Source organism: Solea senegalensis, unplaced genomic scaffold, assembly GCF_019176455.1.
Source record: "Solea senegalensis isolate Sse05_10M unplaced genomic scaffold, IFAPA_SoseM_1 scf7180000017644, whole genome shotgun sequence".
Classification (NCBI taxonomy): Eukaryota; Metazoa; Chordata; class Actinopteri; order Pleuronectiformes; family Soleidae; genus Solea; species Solea senegalensis.
This window is the reverse complement of record NW_025322474.1, coordinates 166,442-194,131: the sequence shown is the minus strand read 5'-3', so window position 1 is coordinate 194,131 and position 27,690 is coordinate 166,442. Positions and strand designations below refer to the sequence as shown.

The 27,690-nt window shown below is 40.5% G+C and overlaps 2 protein-coding genes and 1 long non-coding RNA gene across 4 annotated transcripts in view; 1 reads left to right on the top strand and 2 right to left on the bottom strand.

The window, feature by feature from the left end:
* Positions 1-446: 446 nt before the first annotated feature.
* LOC122764751 lies at positions 447-5,971 on the bottom strand. 2 transcript variants are annotated; one of them, XR_006359875.1, is made up of 3 exons: positions 5,720-5,971; positions 720-870; positions 447-641 (listed from the first exon to the last, which is right to left on the bottom strand). It is a non-coding gene; the product is annotated as an uncharacterized LOC122764751 (long non-coding RNA). The 2 variants fall into 2 exon arrangements; XR_006359874.1 differs by lacking the exon at positions 5,720-5,971 and having other exon boundaries at positions 720-2,653.
* Positions 5,972-6,013: 42 nt separating this feature from the next.
* Positions 6,014-9,264, top strand: LOC122764750 (small vasohibin binding protein). The gene is made up of 3 exons (XM_044018674.1): positions 6,014-6,117; positions 7,017-7,150; positions 7,246-9,264. The coding sequence occupies exons 2-3, from the start codon at positions 7,037-7,039 to the stop codon at positions 7,330-7,332; spliced, it is 201 nt and encodes a 66-aa protein (XP_043874609.1). The 5' UTR covers positions 6,014-6,117; positions 7,017-7,036; the 3' UTR covers positions 7,333-9,264.
* Positions 9,265-10,219: 955 nt separating this feature from the next.
* Positions 10,220-27,690, bottom strand: part of LOC122764749 (integrin alpha-5-like) — a 71,758-nt gene continuing 54,287 nt past the window's right edge. The window contains exons 22-30 of the mRNA XM_044018673.1: positions 27,508-27,587; positions 25,946-26,026; positions 25,091-25,196; positions 24,378-24,536; positions 24,185-24,295; positions 22,335-22,448; positions 20,653-20,754; positions 20,452-20,574; positions 10,220-10,826 (exon numbers count right to left, since the gene is read on the bottom strand). Of these exons, the coding sequence (XP_043874608.1) occupies positions 10,743-10,826; positions 20,452-20,574; positions 20,653-20,754; positions 22,335-22,448; positions 24,185-24,295; positions 24,378-24,536; positions 25,091-25,196; positions 25,946-26,026; positions 27,508-27,587 (960 nt within the window). The 3' untranslated portion in view covers positions 10,220-10,742. The remainder of the gene's footprint in view (positions 10,827-20,451; positions 20,575-20,652; positions 20,755-22,334; positions 22,449-24,184; positions 24,296-24,377; positions 24,537-25,090; positions 25,197-25,945; positions 26,027-27,507; positions 27,588-27,690) is intronic.

Genomic DNA, 27,690 nt, shown 5'->3' with positions numbered 1-27,690 from the left:
GGATGGCTTTCATTATGGATGCAAAGGAATTACGATTAACAACTAGATCATATTCAAGGCAAAAATGTTCATGTGTCATCACACACTAAATGAATTAAAGACCAAATACCTTTATCCATGCAGTTCTTGTTATACAGCGACTTGTTTTTAATTGTAATGTATCTATTTGTTACAAGGGGTGGAATTATGATTGTACAAAAGTTTCCAATATAAAAAGGACTTGCTGGTGAAACAGAGATAATTTAACAGGACGTTTCTGAATATTGAAATCACATTTTAATAAAAACTGCCTCCATATGATACCAGAAGCTCTTATTGTGAAGGATTTGAACCCGTTCATGTTCAGTGTTCCATTGATAAAATCTGTGTATTCTCTTAATAATGTTACGCTCTCGAATGAGAGCGGTTTGACTATGTAGAGGACCCGAAAATGCAGAGGAGACAGATTACGGTTTTAACAGGGTTTTTATTGCCGATGCAGCTGTGCCGGGAAATGGCGAGAGCCCAGGGTGAGAGACAGTGAGTGGGGGGATACTGGCAGGAGCAGACTCACGAGGGAGGATCGAGACAGGTGAAGTTCCCACGGCCGAGATGTTTCGTGGTGAACCCGGAGTTCTCGGGGAGGCAGGAGACGTGGCGACCTGAAGCAGAACAACAGCGGTTGTGAGTATTCCAGGAGTCAGAGTTTCAAAAGTTACAGCAGAAGTCATGGACTTTACCACTAGAAGAGCAAAACAATCTGACGCTGGTGACTGAGATGGCAAAGGCTTAAGAAGGCTCCTGATTGCTCATCTGGAGCAGGTGAGGATGAGCTGCCGCAGGTGTTGCTGATCACCAGCGTCATCAGTGGAAGTAGGTCAGCCACGCCTCCTGCAGAGAGGGGAGAGAGAGCAGCACGGAGGAAGATAACAAACAATAAGGATAATAGTGGTGGGGGAGAGTGGGATCGTGACTGATTGAGTTATTACACTCCACACATAGATACATGTATCCCTAAGTATTTAACAGCTGATTTGATAGGAATGTTTTCTGTTTCTGCTTCTGTTAAATCACTGCTTCTGATGAAATTGTTCAAATCAAGTTTCAGCCTTGAGGCGTTATCTTGGGGACCTCAGTTTCACAGAGACAGTCGTATCGTCTGCACGCTGGCTAACAACAACAGGTATCCCAATAACATTTAAAGGAGCAATGTCTGAATTTTTAATGAAAATAGAGAGCATTTCTGTGGCAATGATAAAGAGAAGCGGAGAGACAGGGCAGCTTTGTTTGACCCCACGTTTGATAGCAGATCTCGGTGACGTACCTCCTGGTAACCAAATAGAGCTGTTTGCATTATCATAAAGAGACTCAGTAGTGGCTCGAAATTTATTCCCAAAGCCTAAAAGTTTGAAGCACTGAAAGATAAAGTGATGCTCAATTGAATATAAAAAGCTTTAAAAAAGTCAAGAAAAAAAATGAAGCCGTCGTCCTCTATTTTTAATTATAATCTAGGAGATGGATCACCAAACGGATGTTGTTGTGAATGGATCCATCTTTCATAAATCCAGATTGGGAGGCACAAGCGTTACAATCTTATAATCAGTGTTTAATAACGTGATGGGTCTAAGATTATCCAAAATGTTGAAGTTTTTGAGTAAGTCCCAAAAAATGAGGTGTAAGGCCATCACAGCCAGGACAAATTTTTATTTAAAGACAAGCTCAAACATATTAATATCAGCTTCACAGAACTTTGCAAACTCCTCATCTGTAGAGTGGATAAGATCTTTGATATGTTGAAAAAAAGGAGTCTGAATCTGAAGCAGAGTGTAATTTAGTGTCAAAGGAAGTTATTTCCTAGTAATCAAGTCTGGATCTGGACATAGTGTGATGGAAATGATGTACTTCATGTACTTCATGAAGAGAAATGTTCAATGGAACTGTTTGATGTGACTTGTGACCTGTAACCCTTTGTACTGTTTTAGGACACATGTAATACTCAATGTTATCACTTGCTACAATGTGAGTGATTCCTTTAAGTACAGAATGGCAGGGTGATAACATACCATCAGAGACAGATAAATACCATGTGTTTCTTCCAAGACAGTGAGTCTTCACTTTGTAACAGGCCTGTGTGTTGCTTTGTGAATGCTCCTCTTGTACAAGATTAAACCCTTGTTTGGATTTTGAGCTGACTCCCATCTCCTTCCTCCAGTTCTAAATGATTGCAGAATTATTTTAACAAAACGATTGGTGCCCAACGTGGGGCCCAATATATGTCTCTCTCTTCACATCGGCGGACCTGAAGACCTTGCAAGGCGGAGGGAAAAAAATCCTCTTAAAAAGACCTCCACCACAGGGCTCTTAAAGCTTTGTTTGGTCAGGGAGGCCAGATCCACTGAAGAGCGGGACAGTGACGGGGCTAACCATGGAGGGGAGACGGAGTCAGGGACTCAAATCATCAAAAGGGTAAGAAACAACCATTTGGACTTGGGAGAGCAGGACTCTCTCAGATTTAGGACAGGGACGTAAAAGTAAACTATCTTTGGAAGGACAAGGTTTAAACTAATCCCTCAGGGCTGAGAAAACAAAAAGACGTCAGGGTCAGGGACTCAGAGGAAAGAGTCAGGGACTCATAAGAAAAAGAAATGGAAAGACCGGTAAAATAAATGAAATGAAAAAAAACGTTAAAATAAAAATACAATAAAATTGAAGGAGAAAAAATTAAATCGTAATAGTCGTATAAATGTTGTTGTGAACCTGATGAGGTTCAATATGAAGGAATGGGCCAGAAAGCATTAGATAATGTAAGATATATATATATATATATATATGAAGAATATGGTGGTGGGGGCACCGCCACCCGCGGCCGTTGGCGATGAGCACAGTGAGCACCGGCCCCTGGTCGCGGGTGGCGGGGGCACCGGCACCCGCCATCAGCCGGCTTCTTGTTTTTAAAGAAATGTAGGTATTTTCCCTTGCAGCCATATCAGTTTGAAAACTACATTCGGTCATTGTCGTTACTCTACACAGCAAGAGCCGGTTAGCGTAACTGCTAGCAAAGATGGCGGACACCGTGTTTACATTCTATGGGTGAGTCTAAAAAGTGCGGAACTGGTGTTGTAGTTTTCAAACCTTGAACGACGGAGGGCAAAATTGGAAAGGGAAAAACAGATTTTTTACAACACAGTAGAAAACTGTGGGAGGGAGGCAAATTTGTAAAGAAAATACGACTGCTATTCTAGAATACAAAGCCACATGCAAATGGGTGGAGTATTCCTTTAAGTACATGACGAGCAGTAAATGGCAAAGGTTCAGTCAAGTTTGCAATAAAAAGTCTAGTTTAGTTTAGTTTAGTTTAATTTAATTTAATTTAATTTAATTTGATTTGATTTGATTTAATTTAATTTAATTTAATTTAATTTAATTTAATAAGATATGTTCAAGTGTGTTTTGCTAAACAGGGTTTAATAATACTAAAGGGACAGTTACTTATCACCGAGTGCCTAGTATAAGGGACTACCCCCATAAAGTGTGAAGCATGTCAACATAAGTTAAGAGTGGTTGACATCTCTTTTTGGAGCTCGTTTTTGTCCTTGAGTTTGTTATTATTCTGTTTTCTTTTTTGTGGCCAGAGGGGGAGCTATTGTAATAATAAACCAGTTTAAAAATGCAGAGTACAAGAATCATAAAGCTCATGTCATTAAATGTGAACGGATTGGGAAATGCAGTCAAAAGATGAAAAATTATGAATAAAGTAAAAAAGGAAAAACACAAATCAATTTCTTGAAAGAGACCCACCTCTCACAGACAGGACAGGAACAACTTCAATGATTTGGGTTTAAAAATGAATTCTACAGCTCCCACTCCAACTCAAGGAAAAGAGGAGTTGCTATTTTAATATCGAACACGATCACATTTGAATACCATAAAGAAATAATAGATCAAGAAGGTAGAATTGACCAGTGGAATATTACTTTGGTAAACATTTATGCTCCACCTGAGAGTAATAAAAACCTTTTTAAATCCTTATTTGACCTCATTTCTCAAGAATGTGAGGGGATATATATCTGAATGTGATCATGAACATAGACCTTGATACAAACAGCAGGAAAAGGAGCAAACATCCAACTGCAAAGTTCATTCAAAATACTTGGGATCAAAGTGAGCTGTTTGATATCTTCATCCTTACCAAAGAGATGTGTCGGACCACAGAGCAGTTTATTTCAAAATCAAGAAACCTTACGGAGAATGAACAAAGGATTGCTTAACAACAAATCATTGGTGGAACAAATAAAACTAGTAAGTCAAAACTATTTGCGAGATAACGATAATCAGGAAACTAATCCAATGATAGTATGGGATGCATTAAAAACGGCCGTAAGGGGGAAAGTTATTAGTATTTCAAGTAAGCTCAAAAAACAAAAATAAAAACACTTGAAAGAAATTGAAAGAAAAACTAGAAATACTTTAATCAAACTATGTTTAACACGTTGTTGTTCCTCATAATATGATCATGAGTCTGCAGGTTTTCTGGCCTGACTTTATTTTAATATTTTATGATTATTATATTTACCATAAATTGTAATTATAACAATAAGCTTTATCTGTAAACCACCTACAAAAACAGTTAGAAATTTGAACTTTGAAATTTAAACCAAAATACAAAGCATAGCAAAGAGACCAAAAATCATATTCAATGGAATTGTTTTTTTTATCATCATAAAAGTACTTGTTACTGTTATTATTATTATTTTCTTGGACAATAACATATATAATCCCTGAGTCATGTGACTGTGATTATCATACAGTATATCAGTAAATGGAAGAAACAACATCATTCTTGTAACAACACATATAAACTAATAACAGTCAATAAAATGAACCATTAAATTGATCATTTTAACTGTAATGACGTCATTATACTTTTCACTTTATTGTATTCACTATCGTTGGTTTTCATTTACAAATCCATGGTTTAAAGAGCAACGCTAACGGGACATCGGTATGCTTGCGCACGTCTGTAGCGTACTCCCATCATGCCTTTCACTGTTTATGGACAGGCCGAGCAAGTCGAGCACATGGACGGCTCGTTCACAGAGATGAAAGGCATTATGGGAGTAACATGCTCTATGGAAATAAACCAAGAAGTCAGAAACTTTTTTAGCATGATGCCCAAATAGTTTTTTTTTTTTTTCTAGAATTTATATCTTTATTGAACCTTTATAATACAAAACAATAACAACATGCAAACAGAGTCATTAATACATTCAGACACATTAGTTAAGACCAGAGCCAGGGGGAGATTCTAATATATACATTAAAAATAGAGCATAAGTGAATAGTTTTAGCAGCTTTCTTCTTTTTGTACTGTGTACTGTTCAGTTTCCTTACCAATAGCAATAAAAGAAGGTTCAGAGTTACTAAATGTGTTTGTGTATATGCTATTTCTCTAGAATGGTCAACAAATTAATTACGTATAATTCTTTTATTTTTATTTTTGTTGTCGTGGAAACCAAACAGTTCATCTTTCGACAACAACGAAAATTTAGACACAAGTTTATCAGTAATTTCTCTTTCCAAAAAGTGGTGGTGTAAGGACATACCAGAACAGTTGCAGCTACACCAGTAGTGAGCAACTCCATAGGAATGAACGGAGCCAAAGGGGCGGAGCTCTATCCAGTTCTTTTAATATAATACATCCATGGTGACGACTTAACCAGTTGTGTGTTAAGTAACTTACCAAAGACGCACTTGAAAGGAAAATAGTCTTCCTTCACATAAGGGACGCTGCACTTCATGTTTCTGTGACATAATAGCCTTATTAACGCCACTTCGGTCATGACTTCCGGTGTGCCACGACCGTCAGGCAAGTATGCAAGTATGAGGCTACAGCTGTACTACTAGCTGTACTGGCTGTACTAGCTGTACTAGCAGTAGTATTGTAGTACTAGCTGTACTAGCCACTGGTGATAAATGTTAGGGCGGAAAAAAATAAAACCGGAAACGGAACACTGCACTCCACTTTCAAACCCGGATTTGTTTTCCTGTGACACAGTGGCGACAGCCCGTTGTAGCTACAGCTAACAGAGTGGATTTGTTGACGTGAATCTAATTGTATTTAACTTCTGTATTTCCCGGGTGAGTGCGACATTTACTAACAGTGAGAAAGTAACGCGGTTAGCTCACTGTAGGTAGAGATGAATGACCGGCGTTTTGCAGCTGACTGGTTTAGATTGAAGTTTAAACATCGTGTTCAATCATTAGTTTCATTATTGCTGGTAAACATACTGTGACTCTCAGTCCATTAGTGACAATGGGGCGCTAGCGTTATCACAAGTGTCGTGTTCTTTCACTGAGGAAAACCACGGTTGGAGACGCATAAGTTACTATTTGGGTATAAACACATTTAAGGGGGAAATTCGATTGTCCGACAGTGTTGTTTGAGTGATTTGTGAGAACGTTGACATTTGAGCTAAATCACTGTTTCATCTAGAAAAAGTATTGGATCAGGTTCTGGGGAAAACCGTTTTACTGGGACTTATCAAATCTGGATTTAATCATAACAAAGAGGCAAAAACAATCTATTCAAATACATGGTGTGGAACTTTTGTTTAAATCCTTTAAACCAAATTACCTGTGTGACGATCAAGCCATAAGTGTAGTGGTTTTTGACTAGGACCTGGTTCCATGTGGTCTTAATGTGTAAAACACTGAAAAAATGTCTCCATTTATGCATTTCCACAAATAAGATAAAACATGTTTTCCCTTAATTCCTTAATTGGAGGCCTTGTGAGTTTAGTAAGAATAAAGTGAAACTGAGCAGCACATATTCATTGTTGAATGTTAATGTCAGTATTTCCAAGACTTTTTATAAATATGACGATACAACGTTTGCATATGTGCTTGTTTCACTTTTTACATTTGTGTAACACCTAATACTAATATTGTATACTAATACTACTACTATAATAATACTAATACGAGTTTAGAGACTCAGAGAGTGTGAAATATCTGGTGTTTTCTCTCCAACCTCTCAGGTTGAGTGAGGACTGTCGCCATGGAGCCGGCCTGCCGCAAGGACAAGCCAAAGTTGAACTCCACCCCGACCAGAGGAGACCGAGCTAAACACAAATCTGCACAGCAAGAGCTCAAGCAGAGACAGAGAGCTGAGGTTCATTTATTTCTTTTTAAACATGACACACACGCATGCTTTCATCTGTGAGGGGGATTATTTAAAGCATGTGCCAACTATTGTGTTTTTTATAGATCTATGCTTTGAACAAGGTGATGACAGAGTTGGAGCAGCAGCAGTTTGAGGCCTTTTGTAAACAAATGCAGTCACAGGGAGAATAGAGAGACCTGATTCACTGCCTTCTCCTTCCATCCACACCAGGACTTGTCTCCCCGTACAGCGACTGAGTTTGTCTGTTTACTCCTTACATTGAAATGCAGCCTGATTGTGTTTTCTGTGACCCCTGGGATTTTATTATTGGAGGGTTTTTTTGCCAGAATTACGTGACAAATACAAATTTTATCAAGATTATTGTCAATAATTAGAGGGTGGCCACAACAAAATGTGTAGTGTTAAAAAACAAACAGACTGAATATATTACAAGTTACCGTCCATCCATTGAAAAGATTTGCAACATTTTGTTTGAATTATTATCCTGTTCTACAGAGAACTGCTGTCTTCCAAAATGATCAGAATGACAAATAGAAATCAAATGTTTGCCTAAAAATGTACAAAAAACAACTAAGAGTGTCATTAAAGTACCAGGTGAATACAAGTAGTAATATCTCTAAAATCGTAACGGTAATGATTGACCTTTCTTTCACTGTCAACCCTTTTCAACATTTCAGTAATGCTTAAACTGAGCTTAAACAGTGCCTGTATTTTAACTGACATTTCACAAACTGCCCAATGACAAAAGTAAATTTTAATCTACTTTTTGCAACTTTAGTATCCAACACTTGTATGTGAAAGGTCCATTAGGATAAGATCTAGAACTTAAACCCAACAGGATGGCAGGAAGGCAGCCAAACAGCCATTCTGGGACGACTTTGGCAATTCCACATGTGGTATTTGAACCTAACAACCCATTTTGGCTCACACAAAGAACTAGTTGTCACATGTCTGATTAAAACAGAAGCGATGAGGACAGTTAATGCCAGTAAGCTCTTATGCCTGTTCCAGCTGTTTACCAAAGGAAACAGACATGTGATACAATGTGTATATGGAGTTAACCTGAGTCTGTACCCCGTCTTTTTCCTTGTGACAGCTGGGATTGGCACCAGCAGCCCTGTGACCCTCATGTGGAGGATGAAGCGTTAGACGATGACTGGATGGATTTAAAACAAAAAAAAAGACCTAACCTTTTTGATTGTAAAACACCTGTGCCCTTAAAGCATAGTAGAAAACAAGTTGTTGATTATTACTGAGCCGTGGTATGTCATACCCTTAACTTGAAAATGTACTTTAATAAATGTTCTTTTTTTGCTTGTGTTTACAGGACATCACATTGCCTTTTTCCAAATATGAAAGTTTCCTAATCTTGCAAAGCTTCTGAAAGATTCACAACTCTACTAAACATTAGATGCAGCATTACAGAGTTAGTGTTTCAGCTGGGTCTCACTGTATCTCGTGAGGCAGAAGGTTGTACATGAAACTGCTCAATAGCACCGCAGCACCAGACTGAAGAATGGAGCGAGTAAAGGCAAATCGTCTCTGAATATAACATACTCACGTTGTGTATGTTTTGTCTTTTGTTATATGACTGAATGTTACATACGTGTCATGAGCTCAGATTAGCTTTTTTAATCCTATTTTTATAGACTTCAGGACAGTAATAATTGCCAATTGACCTGTATTGGACTGATATTGAATATTGATCAACTCATCCCTATTCAAATGATCACAATAAGTAAATGTACACAGCTGGGACTGTTTACAAACAAGTGGTTAAATTTGCTGGTTTATTTGCCTGATTCACCTCCAAATTATTTGCAACTTTGTGTCATTTCTTGATGTTGCTGTGAGGATGTAAACAGAGTCCAGATCAGGAGCAGAAGTAGTTAGTTATTAGTTATTATAGGATTAATGATCAATAACACAAGAAAAAATCCTACTTTAATGGAGCCTCAAGCTGAACACTTTAAGAAAACATGTTTCACCTCTATTTAAAGCTGATGTCTTCACAGTATCTATTCTGTTTCACGCTGTCAGAAAGTGTAATGTGAGTTATACATTACAAGTAAACGACTGAAAATAAAAATTCTTTTAAATAAGGGTTAGTTTTTTTATTTTGTCGTGTTTGCATTTGGTGGTATGTCATGTGTTTTTCAAACATGTCATCAATAATTGCCCTATTTAAATTATTAAATAGGGCAATTTAACTATAAATATTTCAATTATTTACCAGTGTCTTTTTTAATAAAAGCACTTTCAGCTTCTTAAATGTGAATAATGTTTTCTGCTGTTAATTGTCACAATTACAGTGTGTTCAATTGAGCATGTATTGTTGGTATTGCATGTTTTGTCACTTGCAGCTGACATAAATGTATGCTAATGTATGCAGTACTCGTGTATTTTTGTTTAGGGGTTAGTTTAATCTTTGATTACAAATGAGTTGACAAATTAGTGTCAGTAAAACAAATTCAGTAATACACAACAATTCTTGTGTACTGTGATGTAAAATTCTCCTGGACTTTGGTGCAGGGGGTGAGCAGTTTACAAAGCGACAGTCTAACTGTGAGATAATGCAACAGACATAATCTTAAAATGTCAAAGCAGGCACACATTTTATGAGGTATAAAATCTGTTTTTCCTAACTTAAGCTGGTAATCACACAACTGTCAGCGTGCCGTCACTGGAAGAGGCATAAGCCAGACGTCCGACTCAAGAATGAAACCGAACAAGTCCAACTGTCTCAAAAATCCTGAAAATTTGCGTTAATCTCCAACATTTAGCGTAAATGTCTAAAATCTCATTGTTTAGCAGAGGAGCGACAGCACTGCTGAAAGCCGCTTAAAACAAAGTCGCGGCGAGGCCATGAGTTTCATTATCTTATAAAACCAAGCTTAAAAAATAAAAAATAAATATTCCTTTAATACAAATTTGTTAATCCCAATTGAGATTTTTTTTTTTTTTCTGCTTTAATGCAAATTTATTTGAGGAAAATCTGGATTGTGATTTTGAATCTGATATTATTTTTTCAGAGCATTCATTCACAGGAACAAGATATTCTGATGAGTATACAAACATGAGGCTTTATTCTGGGCCAACACTTTACATACATCACAACACACACAACAAATGCCTCCCAATATGGGAGAAGAATGCTTCAAGTTAAAGTTTGACCAAGATTGTCCTGCAAGGCAGAACAGAAACACTTTCAACCATCACTCGGGAAACACGCTGCCATAAATAGGTGGTTTATAGCTTCTGAAAAGCAGGAATTTCCAGAGATTAAACACTGCAAACATTGCTTCCATGAAAGAAAATGACGCAGCGTTGGTGCTTTCAGTGGAGGTGTGTTCATTTTCCTGTAACATGGATGAACTCCTCAGGATGAAGTCCTTGTTTCTTTATCCACAGCTTCATAAATCACAAAAAAGAGCAGTGCATGTAAATTTAGTGCAGCACCAGATATTTTGTATTCCAGTGATACAACACCCATAACTGTCTCTTCATTAAGTTTCCCTCTGGATTTGGGAATGGGAAAATAATCCCAATTCAGGGAGGGAGGCAAACTCTGTCATGGATCCTACGCCTCAAATGACGCCTGGGGTTTGAGCTGAGCCTTCTCCATGGTCGTGCTGTATGGATCTGACCTTTTAAAGAAGCCCATCTGCAGGGAAACAAGATAGAAGAAGGTCAATGAGACAAACTCTACACTTTTCCTTCCACCCTCAAAGGATTTAAACCAATACGTCTAGATTTTTCCACGTTTCACATGTTCTTTCACATCAATTCACCATTGTCATCCATTCATCTGTACATTCCAGCTGAATTGCACAGTAATACACCCATACTTGCCAATACTGGGGTGCACATGTGCTATACTAGCGACAAAAAACACAGATGCAAAAGGGTTAAAAAGGAAAAAGATGAAATGGAAAAAAACTGAAAATAAGTATTAATGTCTTCTGATGGTGAAACTCCTAAATATAATGATACAAACTCAAAAGGAATGTCTGTCCGAAATACGCATATGCAAAATGTTGTAGACTTCCCGCCAGAAAGGGAACAATATTGAAGAAGACCAATATGTGAAAAGGATTTGCCTCGAGGCGTCCACACTGTCTCCAACATACAGATGCATTGGAACAGTGTCTTTTTTGTGCTGGTTTTTCCAACAAAACTCTCCATAGTGTTGAATTTGAAGGGTTCCCTCGTATCACATAAATATTCCCACTATTCTTCGCTTAAAACTAGATTTCCATCCCTCTCCCTTTTCTGTTTTACATGCAATGCAGAAACCTTTCATTTGTTCTAAACCCTTAAAGAGTGTTGAGATGTTTTTTTGTCCTGAAACATATGCATCCATAAATTCTTTATTTTTCATTCAACAAAACAAGAACAAAACACAAATACAGGGGGAAGACACTACTATCTTGCATAAAGGTACCATTTTGTCCATCTCGCAGTACATAACTCTGATTTAATCCGTAGGCTATAGGTCATTTGTTCCATTGATCAAATTTCTTCTACAATATCTAGCCAGTGGCTCAGTCGAGGTGGTTCAGTTTTCAGCCAACTTCTTGTAATGGCTTTCTTAGCCACAAGGGATAGGATCTTGAACAGATACACATCATCTTTAGCTGTTAACCCATCTGGTATCAGTCCCAGGTACATATATCTGGGGTCATCAGGAATATTATATCAAACAATTTCCCCCACGATCCTCAGAACCCCGTCCCAAAATGTTCGTATTTTCATACAGGACCAGAATATATGAGAGTGATTGGCATTCAATTGCCCACATTGTCTCCAACAGAATTGTTGTTGACCCAATTGTTTATGTTTAATTTCTGGTGTAATAAATAAACGTGTTAAGTTTTTCCAACCAAACTCCCTCCATCTCTTAGAACTTGTGGATGTGTGTTGGGTCTTGTAAATGGACTGCCAATCACTCATACTTTTAATAATGTTATTCCATTGCTCTTGTTTAATCTCTTTCCTTATTCTGCTCAACATGGTGACGAACCTGTAAGAATCTTAAGAAGTCATGATGCTGTTAGTCCATGAGTTTTCCAAGCCTTAAATGTTGCATCCAAAGCTAGGTATGAAATCAGGATCAAATGCACACTGTCTTCAACTTTTATCCAGAAAAAGATCCATATTGATCTAAAAGTGAAAACAACTGTAGTACAGATTGTTGTGGACTGGATAACTGTATCAGTAAAGCATTCACACACAAGGAAATCTCCTATTCCTTTAATGTCCTTATTCTGTATAATCCATTGATTATGAATTGGACAGCCCTGCCTTGTTCCGTGTTCCAGTGAAAAGGGGTTCGAAATTACACAATTAAATTTACAGTGCCTTGTGAAAGTATCCGGCCCCCTTGAACTTTTCAACCTTTTGCCACATTTGAGGCTTCAAACATAAAGTTATAAAATTGAAATTTTTTGTCAAGAATCAACAACAAGTGGGACACAATCGTGAAGTGGAACGAAATTCATTGGATAATTTATACGTTTTTAACAAATAAAAAACTGAAAAGTGGGGTGTGCAATATTATTCGGCCCCTTTACTTTCAGTGCAGCAAACTCACTCCATAAGTTCAGTGAGGATCTCTGAATGATCCAATGTTGTCCTAAATGACTGATGATGATAAATAGAATCCACCTGTGTGTAATCAGGTCTCTGTATAAATGCACCTGCTCTGCGATAGTCTCAGGATTCTGTTTAAAGCGCAGAGAGCATCATGAAGACCAAGGAACACACCAGGCAGGTCCGAGATACTGTTGTGGAGAAGTTTAAAGCTGGATTTGGATACAAAAAGATTTCCCAAGCTTTAAACATTGCAAGGAGCACTGTGCAAGCAATCATATTGAAATGGAAGGAGTATCAGACCACTGCAAATCTACCAAGACCCGGCCGTCCCTCCAAACTTTCATCTCGAAGACTTTCAAGGAGAAGACTGATCAGAGATGCAGCCAAGAGGCCCATGATCACTCTGGATGAACTGCAGAGATCTACAGCTGAGGTGGGAGAGTCTGTCCATAGGACAACAATCAGTCATACACTGCACAAATCTGGCCTTTATGGAAGAGTGGCAAGAAGAAAGCCATTTCTCAAAGAAATCCATAAAAAGTCTTGTTTAATGTTTGTCACAAGCCACCTGAGAGACACACCAAACATGTGGAAGAAGGTGCTCTGGTCAGATGAAACCAAAATTGAACTTTTTGGCCACAATGCAAAACGATATGTTTGGCGTAAAAGCAACACAGCTCATCACCCTGAACACACCATCCCCACTGTCAAACATGGTGGCGGCAGCATCATGGTTTGGGCCTGCTTTTCTTCAGCAGGGACAGGGAAGATGGTTAAAATTGATGGGAAGATGGATGGAGCCCAATACAGGACCATTCTGGAAGAAAACCTGTTGGAGTCTGCAAAAGACCTGAGACTGGGACGGAGATTTATCTTCCATCAGGACAATGATCCTAAACATAAAGCCAAATCTACAATGGAATGGTTCACAAATAAACGTATCCAGGTGTTAGAATGGCCCAGTCAAAGTCCAGACCTGAATCCAATCGAGAATCTGTGGAAAGAGCTGAAGACTGCTGTTCACAAACGCTCTCCATCCAACCTCACTGAGCTCGAGCTGTTTTGCAAGGAAGAATGGGCAAGAATTCCAGTCTCTCGATAGACTGATAGAGACATATCCCAAGCGACTTGCAGCTGTAATTGCAGCAAAAGGTGGCGCTACAAAGTATTAACGCAAGGGGGCCGAATAATATTGTACGCCCCACTTTTCAGTTTTTTATTTGTTAAAGTTTAATTATCCAATAAATTTGGTTCCACTTCACGATTGTGTCCCACTTGTTGTTGATTCTTGACAAAAAATTTCAATTTTATATCTTTATGTTTGAAGCCTCAATTGTGGCAAAAGGTTGAAAAGTTCAAGGGGGCCGGATACTTTCACAAGGCACTGTAAGTCTGACCCTCTGGTTATCATAAAGAGCTTGTATTGTCTTGATAAAGGAATAATAAAACCCAAACTCATCCAAGACTCTAAACAAAAAAGACCAATTTACACAATCCTTTACTGGTCTAGTCCTACTAATACTGCCTCTGAATCCGGTTCTGTTATATGGCTGATTACATGTAAAGTCCGTCTGATGTTATCATGGCTTTGTGATGGTCAAGGCTAATGATTTGTGCTCACAGTCATTCTATTCCCTTGGCCAGTATCTGTGTAAAAATGTTATAGTCCTGATTTAACACGCAAACCGTCTATAGTTACAGCATTCATTCATTCATTCATTCATTTGACCTGGTGATGTCCATGTTTCTGCCTCCTTGACACAACTAAATAACAACTGAACTCAAATATTCAACTAGGAAGGAGAGGTTACCAGCACATCACTTCATTCAGGTGTCTTTAGCACACCTGCCCCCGAGCGCAGAACTGAGAACGAATACACAGTCAGTCCATCAAGCTATAAGTTCAGTCTATCAGAGGGTTTCACACCTCTGCCCCGTCTGGTGGTATATAGTTCACCTGGTTGGGTTCGTGGGGAGCTTGGTGCTACCTCATGTGATGAAGGGTGTGGTTCCGGAGGAGCTCTTGGTCGGTCCAGGAGTCTCACGCCAAGGCTCATCACACATCACATGGCGTGACTGGTTGGCGGCTGTCATGCTGGCACGGAGGTGTTGGCTGTTACAGCGGAACTTCTTACCTCTACTGTCCACAATGTATGATCGTGGTGCACAGTGGTCATTTGTGCTTCCAGGATATGGAGCCATTCTGACTTCATCTCCAGGCTGTAGGAGTTTGGCTGCTCTCTTGCTATCGCAGTAAAGTTTCTGGGTGTGCTTGGTCGCGGCAGGGTTGAAAAGGAACAGGTACTTCCCGTCTATTGCCTGGCCAGCCTTGCTGGATTGTCTGCTGGAGAAGGCTTAACTCCTCTTGTGTGCGCTCTTGCAGTTCAGCATATTTCTGATCACTCACCGATACAAAGTTGAGCATGGAGCAACACTCCAGGCCAGCTGCTTCTGGTGTGCTGTCTGCTCACTGTACTCTGGAAAGGGTGTCAGGCAGCGGCATGTCCTTTCCTCTTCTGTAGCTCACTGTTCTGTCATCATACCAGGAGCACTGTCTGGATACGCATAAGAGTAGACAGCAGCGGCTTTTTGTAGATATCCCCAAGTGGCTTGTGGTCATTCTAAATTGTGATGTGTTTACCAAATATATGATGGTGAAAGTTAATGCAGGCATGGACAATGGAGAGCAGCTCCTTCTTGATTTGCACATGTTCCTCACTGCTTCAGTTTTCACTGGGTCTGGTTTTAACCCATCAGCTGTAATCAGGTGACCTACACACTGCTGCTATAAGAATGTCATCCATCACACCTGTGGCTCCACTAATGCCCTCGAGCATTTGGTCCACGATGCGCTGAAAAATCTCAGGTGCACATTTTATACTGAACGGCCGTCTCAGCCATCTAAACCTGCCTAACGGTGTGTTGAAGGTTGTAAGGAGGGATGACACTTGATCTAACTCTATCTGAAGGACGCCTGATTTAGCATCCAAGACTGAGAATACTTTTGCACCAGGCATGGTGGATGTGACCTCTTCTATGTTGCATGTTGCCTGGTTGGCCGAGTGTCAAAAGACAGGGACACCAAAAAGGATGCTATAGATGGCTGCATTTATTTTCTGTTTAGCAGCACAAAAAAATGGTCGTCTGGAGAGGAAAAAAAAATAAAAAAAATAATGAAAACAAAAGAAACAAAAAAAACTCCAAAACAATAAGTGATGAATCAATAACGAAATTTGTCCGTCACAAAAAAGAGAACATTCAAAATCAACCAGTACGTGTGATGTTAACCTCTGCGCAGGTGTTGTCCCCAGCTCTGCACTCTTCTCTTTGACACACCGCGCCCCACCGCCCGGCTCCCAATACGTGTTGCTGCGGCATCCCGTTGCCAGGACACCGAACTCTCCACAGCGTGACCGCTGTCCTTCACCACCCCAGCGTTTCCCCGCTTAGAGCGCGTAAGTGACTCCGCAGTAACGGGCAGCCGCGCCGTTACAGTGCACATAGGGTAATACTCCCTCTTGATGGCCTTGTTCAGGTTACTTGGATCAACGACCATGGAGCTGACCTACTCTGTCAGTTGGTCTACTTTGATCATGTGTTCATCCTTGACCATCTCATGAAGTTTCTCAATTATCTTAGCCCTGAGTGCTACTGGTTGTCAGTGTACTGTATGGACAACACTCTTTGCATCTGGATCATTCGTTATGCTGTATTTGCCTGGCAGAGTGCCTGTTCAGGAAAATCCTTTAGTCCAACTGATGCGTGTGTGTGGCGCTGAGCACATTCTCTTGAACAATGTCCACGATCTCCAGCTCTGCATTTGCTTCACAGCTTTTGTATTTCAGGGGGAGGTCCAGAGGTCCACTGCAGCAACTGGCTTCACCTTGTGGTTTGAATAGGAGCGCAGCGTCTTGTTGGAGTGTTTCAGTTCACCTGTGTGCTTTAATAACTGATAACAGTCCAGAGTCATTGTATCACACTTGGCACCTGTGTCTATTCTAAACTGCACTTCCTGGGACAGGACACTAATGTCTACAATCCACTTGTCATCTGCTCCACACTCACTGAACTCATGCCAGATTGCGGCAGACTGCTGCCCAGTGGTTTGGTTTGTGACAGTATGAGCATACAGAGCCTTTAGCTGGACATTGTCCTTGGTTCCATGTATGTTGTGGGTGTTTCCTGTCTGTCTCAGCATGGGCTTTGTCTGTTTTGTGACTTTTTATTAGCATATGCTGTGTACTTTGTTCTTGTGGCCACTGTTGACACGTGTGAGTCCTCCTCTAACAATTCTCATTTGCTTTTGTGACATTTCACATTGCTGGGGAATTTCAATGGTTTTAGCCAATGTCAAATCTTCACCTTCATCCAACAGCCTTTCTTGGACTCGAGTTCTTTAACTCCTGCTATGATAGCATCAGTCAACATGTCGTCAGCATACTCACAGTCCATCAGTAGTAGCCTCAGATCCTTCAGAAAGTGGTGAAAACTCTCAGCACCTTGTTTCCTCTGCTTGAAAAGATGTCTGGCTGTTCTTTTATTCTTTTTTGGTCTTATGTAGTTAGCAAACTTATCTAAAACATTTGCCAGATCTTCTTTCTCACCATCCGCCCATGTTAGCGTCTTGTAGATTTCTCTACCTTGTTCACTGTGGCGGTGGGGCTTGGTTAGAGCGACGGCTGCTGGAGGGAAGGAAGGAGTGGCTCAGCCGGTGATCAGACAGCTGGACAGAATCAGGTAATTAGTCAGCTATATAAGCATGTTGGTAACCTGGTTCTGGTCTCTTGCAGTAGGCTGGGTCCACACGGAGACACACAGAGACAGAGACGGAGAGACACAAACAGTCAGAGCAGCGCAGCGCAGCAGAGCGCTGACATCGCAGCCACAGCTGACTCCTTTTGTTTTGTTTGCTTGATTGTTTTCATTGGACAATAAACCGGTATATTTGCTCCCTCAACGCCGCCTCCTCGTCCTTCCCTAACCCCAGTGAGTGGGAAAAGCTCACATTCACCGATTCACGTTCCGAGCCAGCCGGCTTTCCGTTTAGCTTCTAGCGCTGAGAGATGACCGTCAAAGATGAAACTTACGTGGGAGTAGAACCTCTCGAATTCCTTAAATAGATTGGAGGCATCGCAGTCGATCCTGGAGTGCTCAAACTGAGTATTCATGGCCACGTGTGCAGTTCTTGATAGACTCTGACACCATGTTATGTGCTCACTTTGAGTTTGTAGACACAATAACAAGGCCAGTGTTGCACAGGACTGATGTTGTTACTGCAGACTGGGCACACACACACACACACACACACACACAACGTGCTACAGAGCACAGAAGTACGGAAGCCCAAAGGCAACACACAAACTCACCTATCCTTCACCTCTTTTGGAATAAGTGGATTAGACAAATAATGACCATTACCTGAATGTATCATAGGCAGCACACCAAAAGCTGCATAGAACGGCAGCAAAACATGCCTCTTAATGAGAAACAACACAATAAAACATGAAAAAAAAATTTGAATAGTGATAATAGTCATTTCGACCCTTATTAAGCCCTGGTGATAATTGGGCCGGTGTGAGAGGGCCCTCAGCCATTTGCAGCTCTTTGCATATTCTAGTGTCCATGCTGCTCCCTGACATAGAAAGCAAAACTATAGGCTGTAACATGTTCCTGTAATGTACAGTACTTGTTCACAGTCTGTTCTTAGTGAAAGCTGGTTCCCCCGGACTCTCCTCTTCAGAATAAAAACTCACCCCTTCTTCTCTGGGATTTTCAACGACCTGTGAATCACAGATGTTTTACAGTCATGCTGGATCCTGGCGTCTGACGACCTGTAGTTTTGTCATGTAACTGCTCGCTTTGCCTGCTCGGATCCCCGATCTCTTGTGAACTTCTGAATATGCTCCAGCAGAGATTCCGGGTGTTTAATAACGGAACCCCGCAGAACCCCCGCTTCACCATGTCCCCGGTCACCTCCTCCCCTGATCCGTACAGCACTGTAACAGAACACTCTTAACCAGGCCGGGAATGGAGTTTGAGATCTGATCTTCTTCTCCTTCAGTACTGATTTCTCTTTGGCATATTCCTTTCACTTTCATCACATCAGGCACATAGTCCGTGAAGCTGAAATCCCTGCTTTTGCCAGGCCAGCTTTAGTACCTCCTCTTATATCCTGTAGCTTGACAATTTAGCCACAATTGGTGGAGCTCCCGGTGGCAGCTTCGTTGTCAGGGCCCTCGCCACTCGCAGCTCAAAGGAGTCCTGGAGACTCACGTCCTCCCGCAGCAAACACTCAACATAACCCACCACCGATGGACAGTCCTCCTCCGCTCCCTCTTTAACTCCGTGGATTCTGACGTTCTCTCTTCTGGAGCGGACTTCTAAGTCCATCAACTTTGTATCAGGTGTATCTGCAGTTTCAGCAGCTCTGTAACACCTTGTATCCGAGTGGAGTGTCACTGGTCAGCACATAACAAGAAAAAGAATTGTGCATATGCATATATATATATATATATATATATATATACATATATATATACATATATATATGATATTTCTCGACTCAGGGGGAACTGAAGTTAGAAGCACAATTTTTCAAAAATACTTCCCCTATTCTAGTAATACAAAGCTAAATGCGAACCGGTGAAGTATTCCTTTAAGTGTCCCCGTCAATCTGCTAATATTACTCCATAGCATCATTTGTGAAATCAACTGAAGAAGTGATGCTCCCCACAGAGCCAATAAAGAACTTTCTGGAGGTGAAAGGGTTACATTGACACACACAGTGATCTATAAGCAGAAAGCGCAAGTAAATTATTTTTAACACAAAACCTTTTCATTTGAACAAAATCAAAAGATCTTGTTTTTTTCCCGTTTGTTCCAACTGCCACACTCAGAGGATCACTGTTATTTGTCAGAAATAAAAAAGACAAAAGAAACCTTCAACGATGAAATTTCAATGTTTTTGACAAAAGAAAAGATGAATTACAACCAGTAAATCTACAAAGCTTTGAATGGATTCAGATGTGCTCTTCATGAGACTCCTGGCCGTTTTCAAACAAAAAGACATTTCACTGGAAAATGTAATGTCTCACGAACTGGCTCCCGTCCCACCCTCTCTCTTCTATGATGATGGAGAGATGAGGAAAACCACAAAAGCTGACCGAGCAAAGAAACTAGAGTCTGTAGTGGAGGTGACGCAAGAGCTGCCTGAGATCACAGCAAAATCAGCCAATGGCTCTGCTCCAAAGTCTTCCTGATTCAGCCAACCTGATTTTTAGTGACCTTCAGTCAGGTTTTAGGAAGCAACACAGCACTGCCACTGCTGCCATATACGTTTTAAATGATATGTTTGAGGCATTGGACTCAAAAAGGTTTTGTTCATTGAATTTGAGATGAACCCATGTTTTTAGGATTGTTAAGTGGTTTTAAGTGATCTACAGTTGGGCTTGATTTGTGCGTGGGACGTCTCTTCCTGTGACGGCACTCTGGCCAATCAGTGGACGGCAGTCTGACCAATCATTGCATAGTTACCTTCTCAGCACGCTTTTGGAATCTCGGATGAGCAAGTACTAAAAATAGTACCTGGTACCAGATAAAAATGCTTCAGAATGAAAATAGAAGAATTGTCAGGGAGATAAAATGTCTGGTGTGTTAATATTGAGTCAGACACTGTTGGTTTGTGACATGATTACCTTGTACAGTAGATATATGAGCAGGGTCAGTAACAGCAGTCCAGCGACAACAGCCAGGATGATGATCCATAATGGAACAAAGAACGGACCCTCCGTCCTGTTCCACATCACAGCCGTCACCACCTGAACAACAGAAAACAACGTGACAAATTCACTCCACTGTTCACACCTGGCTATCTAACAGGTTCACCTTCACATCACCTTTTTTGATCCCAGTGCCTTGAATTTGGGGGGAATGGCGTAAGGCATCTTGACCACTTCGTACTGAACTGAGCATTCCAGAGAATATTGCTTATAGGCTCTCTGTGGACAGAGTTGGGGAAAGACAATCAATATATGCCTTTAAAATCAGGCAAACAATCACTGTAACTGACCAAATTGTTTAAAAGATATCAAATTAAACTGTATTGAAGGTATGAATTCATGCACTGGCTCTCTCAACCCCTGTTTGTCACAGTATTCATGGTCAAAAGACACAACAATTTATTAAATTAAATAACACAATATCGGGTAACTTGAATCAATGAATCTAAATAACACAAGTTTAATTGGATTATCTAGATCAATGAATGTCAAAAGCATAATGAAGACAAGCTACATAACACCAGTGTGTGTGAGTGTGTGAAACAGGAAGTAAAGAATAAACAGGAAGTGATGTGTTTAGTAACCAGGTGAGGCCACTCCCACTACCGGAACCACGATGGCAGAGGCATGCGCAGTAGCAGTGACTAACAAACTACTTTCAAGCCTTTTTCCCTTCAAACTGTGTCTTTTCTACAATTTTTCCTTCTTCTTTTAGTGTGTTTTCTTTATTTAACTACGGGCACCAGGGGCACCAAGTACAGCGTGCTTGTTGTGGCCCTGTTGCTGTGTTTTTTACCCTTTTAGAAGGTCAGATTGGAGCAGGGGGGTTGTGTGATGAAAGGAGTTGAGCTTGTGGGAGGTGAGCTGGGAACAGTAGGGAGGGGGCTGGAGGTTGGGCAGTGTACTGGTGATTCAGATGAAAGGAAAGCAGGGCTGGCTGGGTCAGGTGGAGACTGATCAAACCTACTGAGGAATAAGTTCAGGTCATTAGCCCACCTCTGGTCCCCTACAGCCTGGGAGTCTAGCTTCATGTGGCCAGAGATGGTTTTCTCTCCAGACTCCGCTGATAACTTTCTGCGGCAGCTGATCCTCCTTCTTCCTCTTGAAGCTGTCCTTCTCCTCCCTGATCTTTCTCCTAAGTTCCCTCTGTACAGTCTTTAGCTCCTCCTTGTTTCCTCACCTAAAAGCTCTCTTTTTCTCCTTAAGGAGAGCCTTTATGGCAGGAATAATCCACTTAGTGCCTGTAGTTTAATAATAAAACACACTAAAAGAGTCGGAAAAACGTAGAAAAAGACAAAGTTTTAAAGGAAAAAGCTAGAAAGTAGCGAGAGCTGCTCCAACAGGCTGCCACAGTGAGGCGCCATCTGGCATATATGCATATATATATATATATGCATATATATAATTGCTGTAAATTCACAATATAGAAAAAATATTGAAGATTGAAAACATAGAATAGAATATACACCTATATGTGTTTATATATATATATATATATATATATGTATACCGCACATGTATAACTCCATATGTATAAGGTAAGTACAAATGTGTTGTTTTGTGACGTTTTGTGAGAGTGAGCGGTTTAGAAAGATAAATATGGGTGTTTTATATAGTGAACATGTTCTTAAGATATCATAGATTTAATAGCCTTTAATTTAGTAGCTAGTTTGAATAAGCATGTTGAGTGGGACATAAAAACTGTTGTTGTAGTTTAGTGACCACCAGCAGAGGGCAGTCTAATAATTGTGTAAATGATGTCAGTTTCCTGCACTGATTGTTGCTGTGAGCAGTCTCACCTCCATGAATGTTTCAGCCCAGATTCTGGAGCGAACAGTCACAATGACACTGTCTCCTTTCTCCATCAGCCCGGCGCTGCACTGCAGCTGCCAGCACTCCACTGTAGAGCAGCTCTGTGGACAGACAGACCAGAATACTGCTGTTTTACCCGTGGGAAAGGGAAAAGTTAATGTTCATTTAAAGATCTAAAGCCCTAACCTCCACTTTGCAAAATGTCAACATGGGACCAGCCAGTCTGCAAATCTTGAGGCTTCAAAACAGGAGTTCAGAGTCTTAAGGATCATGTCACTTAAAACCTTCCTTCTTGATAAAGATTATAGTTAGAACTGGCTCAGGGAAACCTGGACCATCTCTTAGTTATGCTGCTATAGACCTCACACTCTCACACTCAGGGTATGAATGAATATAATTTCATTATGTGTTATTAACCTTGTTCTTCCTCTCACTAGTTTATGCCTTTCCTTCCTGGGCTGCAGAATCCAGATCCAGTTATAGTGATCCATGATCCAGTATTATTATCATTAGCAGCAGTATTATTGTCATTAGCAGTAGTATTATTATCATAAGCAGTAGTATTATTATCATTAGCAGTAGTATTATTATCTTTAGCAGTAGTATTATTATCATTAGCAGTAGTATAATTATCATTAGCAGTAGTATTATTATCTTTAGCAGTAGTATTATTATCATTAGCAGTAGTATAATTATCATTAGCAGTAGTATTATTATCTTTAGCAGTAGTATTATTATCATTAGCAGTAGTATTATTATCATTAGCAGTAGTATAATTATCATTAGCAGTAGTATTATATATAGTATTAATATGTAACTCCACCCACACAGTCATCTCTCTCCAGTTTGCACCTCCCACTGCTGCTGAACCCTCAGAGCTCATGGTCAGATGCTGCCTCCTGTCCCTCCTTCATTTCTGCCATCATCCACTCCTCACTCACCACTGAAATTGTTTCCTCACTCTTCAAAGCTGAACCCCAATATTGAAAAAAATGGGTTCAGATCCCAACGACTTTGATATTCTTATATTATGTATAATATAATATAATATTATTATATTATTTGATATTTCACATGTGTTTCATTTGCACTCTTACGCAGCGTCAGTGCACATGTGATGTTTGTGGCTGACTTTCACAACTCATGACATCTTTTAGTTCACATTGCTAACTGTACAGAATCATGTAAATGAGTATGTCCATAAAAGGTCTAATTACGCAACATTATTTCTCTGGTTTCTGCTATTTAAAGATGATCATGTGACATCACTGTGTAGTGCTGCGCCAAGTCAACCCAGTATATTATTAACCCTATTGATTTCATCTCAGGAGCAATTAGAGCCAAACAGCGGGAGACGTTGACCAGAGCTCGTTCTAGCTTTCCCATTTCCTGTGTTGAAAGAAATAACCTCATTAGAACCTGAAGCCTGAATCAGAGCACAGAGCTTCCTCTTCCTACGTCCTCATGAGACCACTTTAGTTTAAATATACAACATAAAGCGTATCTGCCCACTCATTGAACCATGGTGCAGTGATTTTATCTACATGCTGAGTGAAGGAGGAGATGGAGGAACCAGAGGAACACAGTTCATGGGTCTTCACACACACACACACACATGAGCTTCTAATGAAGTGTTTTGTTATCAGATGAGAAGAAAAATAAATAAAGAAGGAAATAAACTTCCTCTCTTCTTTGTTGAAATGTACTTGTACTTAATTCTCAGTTAATCACTGATCTATTTACTGTCCTCCATCAACCTAACACTGTCTGTAGTTGATGAAATAGACCTCCTTCATATAGTAGCTTCATGTGCATGAAACCTCTCTGATGGTCTCACCAGGTTTCGTTGTTCAGCCAGAGGATCTCTGTGCACCTCCCTCCTCTGCATGTGCTGACGCCTGGTGTTGGATTTCAGTGACGTGGGATCTTCTGCTGGTGGAGACAGGAGCTGCACACATGAAGACATTCACAGTGTCAGGTCGACAGGAACACAACCAATGACCCCCCCCACACACACACACACACAGCACCTTGAGTTTCAGTGCATTGATGGTTGTTTTTGGGGAGCAGCTGAGCGCCCCCTCAGTCAGCACCTCCACAGGGTAGAGCAGCTCATGGCCGTGAGCCCTCAGAGGACACCTCACCTCTAATGTCAGCTGGCTCACCACACTAGGACCATGATTGACCAGCTGAAACACAGAGACAGTCATGGTGTGAGACGCTAACCACTGAACCACACAAGTAATCTGTTCCCTGGCTGTTTTTCATCAGGAAAGTGAAGATTATAGATTATAGAAGATTACTATGCCCTGGGATGGAGAGCATTTCACCAGATCCTCACAGATCAGAAAGCAACACATCAAAGTGCAACTCCTTTCCAGCTGACACGTGACCAAAGGCGATTTCATCATCATCTCACTAAGGGCCGTGGTTGGCCTGCGGGCCGTAGTTTAGACACCCCTGGTGTAAACATATATGTGATAAGTGGAATCTTACCATGCACAGAAAGAATGGCTCTACCCACAAAAACCTTACACATAAACCAGAGAAGAAGGAGGAAATCTAAAGGAAGTCGACTCCACACACCTGCTAACAAATCTCTCTGGTATATGACGTGCATTACAGTGTTTGCACATCTTTGCACAAATGAAACCAGCCTGGTATTTCAGGACTCTATAGCCTCTCAGAGATAAATAATGTACATATGAAAGCATGCAGGGTTCATCAGAAATCACAGCTCTACCTCATAGACCTGCTGAAGCTCAGGGCCGACGTCCTGCTCGTCCCTCAGACTCTGCTCAACAGTCCAGTTTGGAGGAGGAAAGACAAGTTTGTCTGGCCGTGAAACACTGTGACACACACACACACACAGTAAACAATGATTGGCGTCAAAAGCATTTGTAATGGGGGTGCACACCCTTGAAGTATCCTTCATCACTCAAGCGCCTTTATCAAGAGAGAAGGAGATGGGTTGACAGGCTACATAAAATCCCTCTAGATTAGTGGAACGCCATCTTCTTTCTAATCTACGTAATGCCTGTTTAAGAGCGCGAGTATCAGAGTTAAACCACGGTGCTCGTCTCTTCTGATTCACCAACACAATCTCATGTAGTACACAGTAAAATCACAACAGGTACCTTCAGATGTACAGACTTAAATAAAGGTTGAACTGTCTCTTTGAATGTATTCATATTATTATCAGACAGTATTTCTTATTGATGTTATTGTAGTTCAATATTATACAATTAAATGTGAGTAAATAATGATCAGTATCGATCATTATTGATCAATATCAAAACCATAAGTTAAAACAAGATGGAGGGTGTGACTAAGGTTTATTCAGTTGAATTTAATTTTGAACATTAATCTAACGTGACCTATATGTTACACATGCGTGCCGCGAGTTGTTGTAGGTAACAAGGAAAACCTGAAGTCCTGATGATCGAGTGGAATGGATTATGGAAACAGCGGTGGGTTAATAGACTGATGACATGGTTAACGTGCAACTGTCCAAACGAATCATTCTGAAATATAATGGCTGTGACACTCATGGATTATACTGTAACAGTCATGTAATGACGTTCAGTCGATGTCTCACCCCTGCAGGATGACGTCAGCCATGGCAGCCACTTCCAGCTCGTGCAGCACCACCTCACTCTCAGAATTATTTGCATTTTTACTACAGCAGACAACAGAGGGACAGAAGATGCCATATTTTACCTACAGTCTGTAATCTACTACAGGCTGCTACTACTACACTGTACACACCTGATGTTTAGTAAATTTTTAGAAATTTGAAGTCCAGTTGAAAAATTTAAAGAACTGACATTTCGCACTGTTGGATCTTAAGAAGGTTCTAAGTAGGTGGAAGAAAGTTTTATTCTCTGATGAGAAAAAATGGAACCTTGACGGTCCTGATGGTTTCCAACATCACTGGCATGACAAGGAGATCCCACCTGAGATGTTTGCTACACGGCACAGTGGAGGGGGCGCCACCTTTCCATGTTTGGTTTCTCGTGCAAACTCCAAAACGGGCAATTTTGTGCCGTTGAAGGAGACGAGGCCTTTGAAGACGTGTTTTGTTCTTAAACTCTTCTCTCGCAGATGCCGTCTCATGGTTATGGGACTGCATTTGGCACCAGTGACAGCTTAATTTGGGCCGAGGATCGTCCCGTGTCTTGACGGACAGCCATTTGGATCCTCCGGCTCAGGGCCGGTGACATTTTTTTGGGTCTACCACTTGACTTTTTTGTTCCATAACCCTCAGGATCTTTGAAGAAGTTCAAAATGACTGTCTTACTGTGTCCAACCTCAGCAGCAATGGCACGCTGCGAGAGGCCTTGCTGATGCAGCTCAACAATCCGACCGCGTTCAAAGAGAGAAAACCTTTTTTGCCTTTGCCATCAGGAGGTCATGACAGTGTGGATACCTGACAGAAAATGAATTTACATTTTTGCAAAGATTTAAGCTTTTAAAGGCTGTGGTCTTTTGATCTGATGAACAGCCTATTTCACTTTAATGTTTGTTTCAATAAATCACTTACTTACTGACACATTGTTTTGTGTCTCACTCCCATTTCTTCTTTTTGCATTTTGAAGCGCGACTTAGAACCTTCTTAAGATCCAACAGTACGAAATGTCAATTCTTACAATTTTTCAACTGGTCTTAAAATTTTGATCAGGAGTGTGTGATCAGTTTACCTAACCCCCATATCACTCCATGCTAAAGACCCTTGTTCCAACCGGGATGGGAACCCGGGTCTTCTTCAAAGGCAAGAGTGTTAACCACTGCACCAACCGTGTGACCCAAATTGAAAATGTTAACTGTATTTTCTACATGCTGCAATAATTAATGTTCATTTTATTATTGTACTTACGTTATATTTAGTCTGTGAGAACGTTTACCTTTAAATGTTGTAATAATTCTTAATAAGAAAAGGAAACAAAACAAAACACGTCCTTTGTTCAGGAAATGATGGACAATTATCCGCTGAGTCAATAAATAAACATTTCTTTCCATTTACTGAAAATGTACCAAACCGTGACGTCATCACAACCGAGGTACGGACCAAAACTGTGACTTTTGCACAAACATTAAATTCATATTTGTTGTTTTTCTGACTGAGTTTAGAAGCATTAAAAAACAAAAACAGTTACGTACCTCCTTATTTGGAGCTCAAACTGTACTGTGTTGTAAGAGTCTGTCAGTCTGGGCACAGTGAAGCGAAGGCCGGCCAGTAACTAGGAATTTACCCCCAAGCACACACAAAAATATTAAACACAAATCAACCATACTCTTCACACTTGTCAGCACATAGAAATGCAATACTGCCCTCTTGTTGAT

What these genes read in the sequence shown, in the direction of transcription:
- LOC122764750 (XM_044018674.1), top strand. Translation starts at nt 7,037, where the DNA reads ATGGAGCCGGCCTGCCGCAAGGACAAGCCAAAGTTGAACTCCACCCCG. An exon ending in AGCAGAGACAGAGAGCTGAG is followed by an intron (nt 7,151 to 7,245) that starts GTTCATTTATTT and finishes TGTTTTTTATAG; the next exon opens with ATCTATGCTTTGAACAAGGT.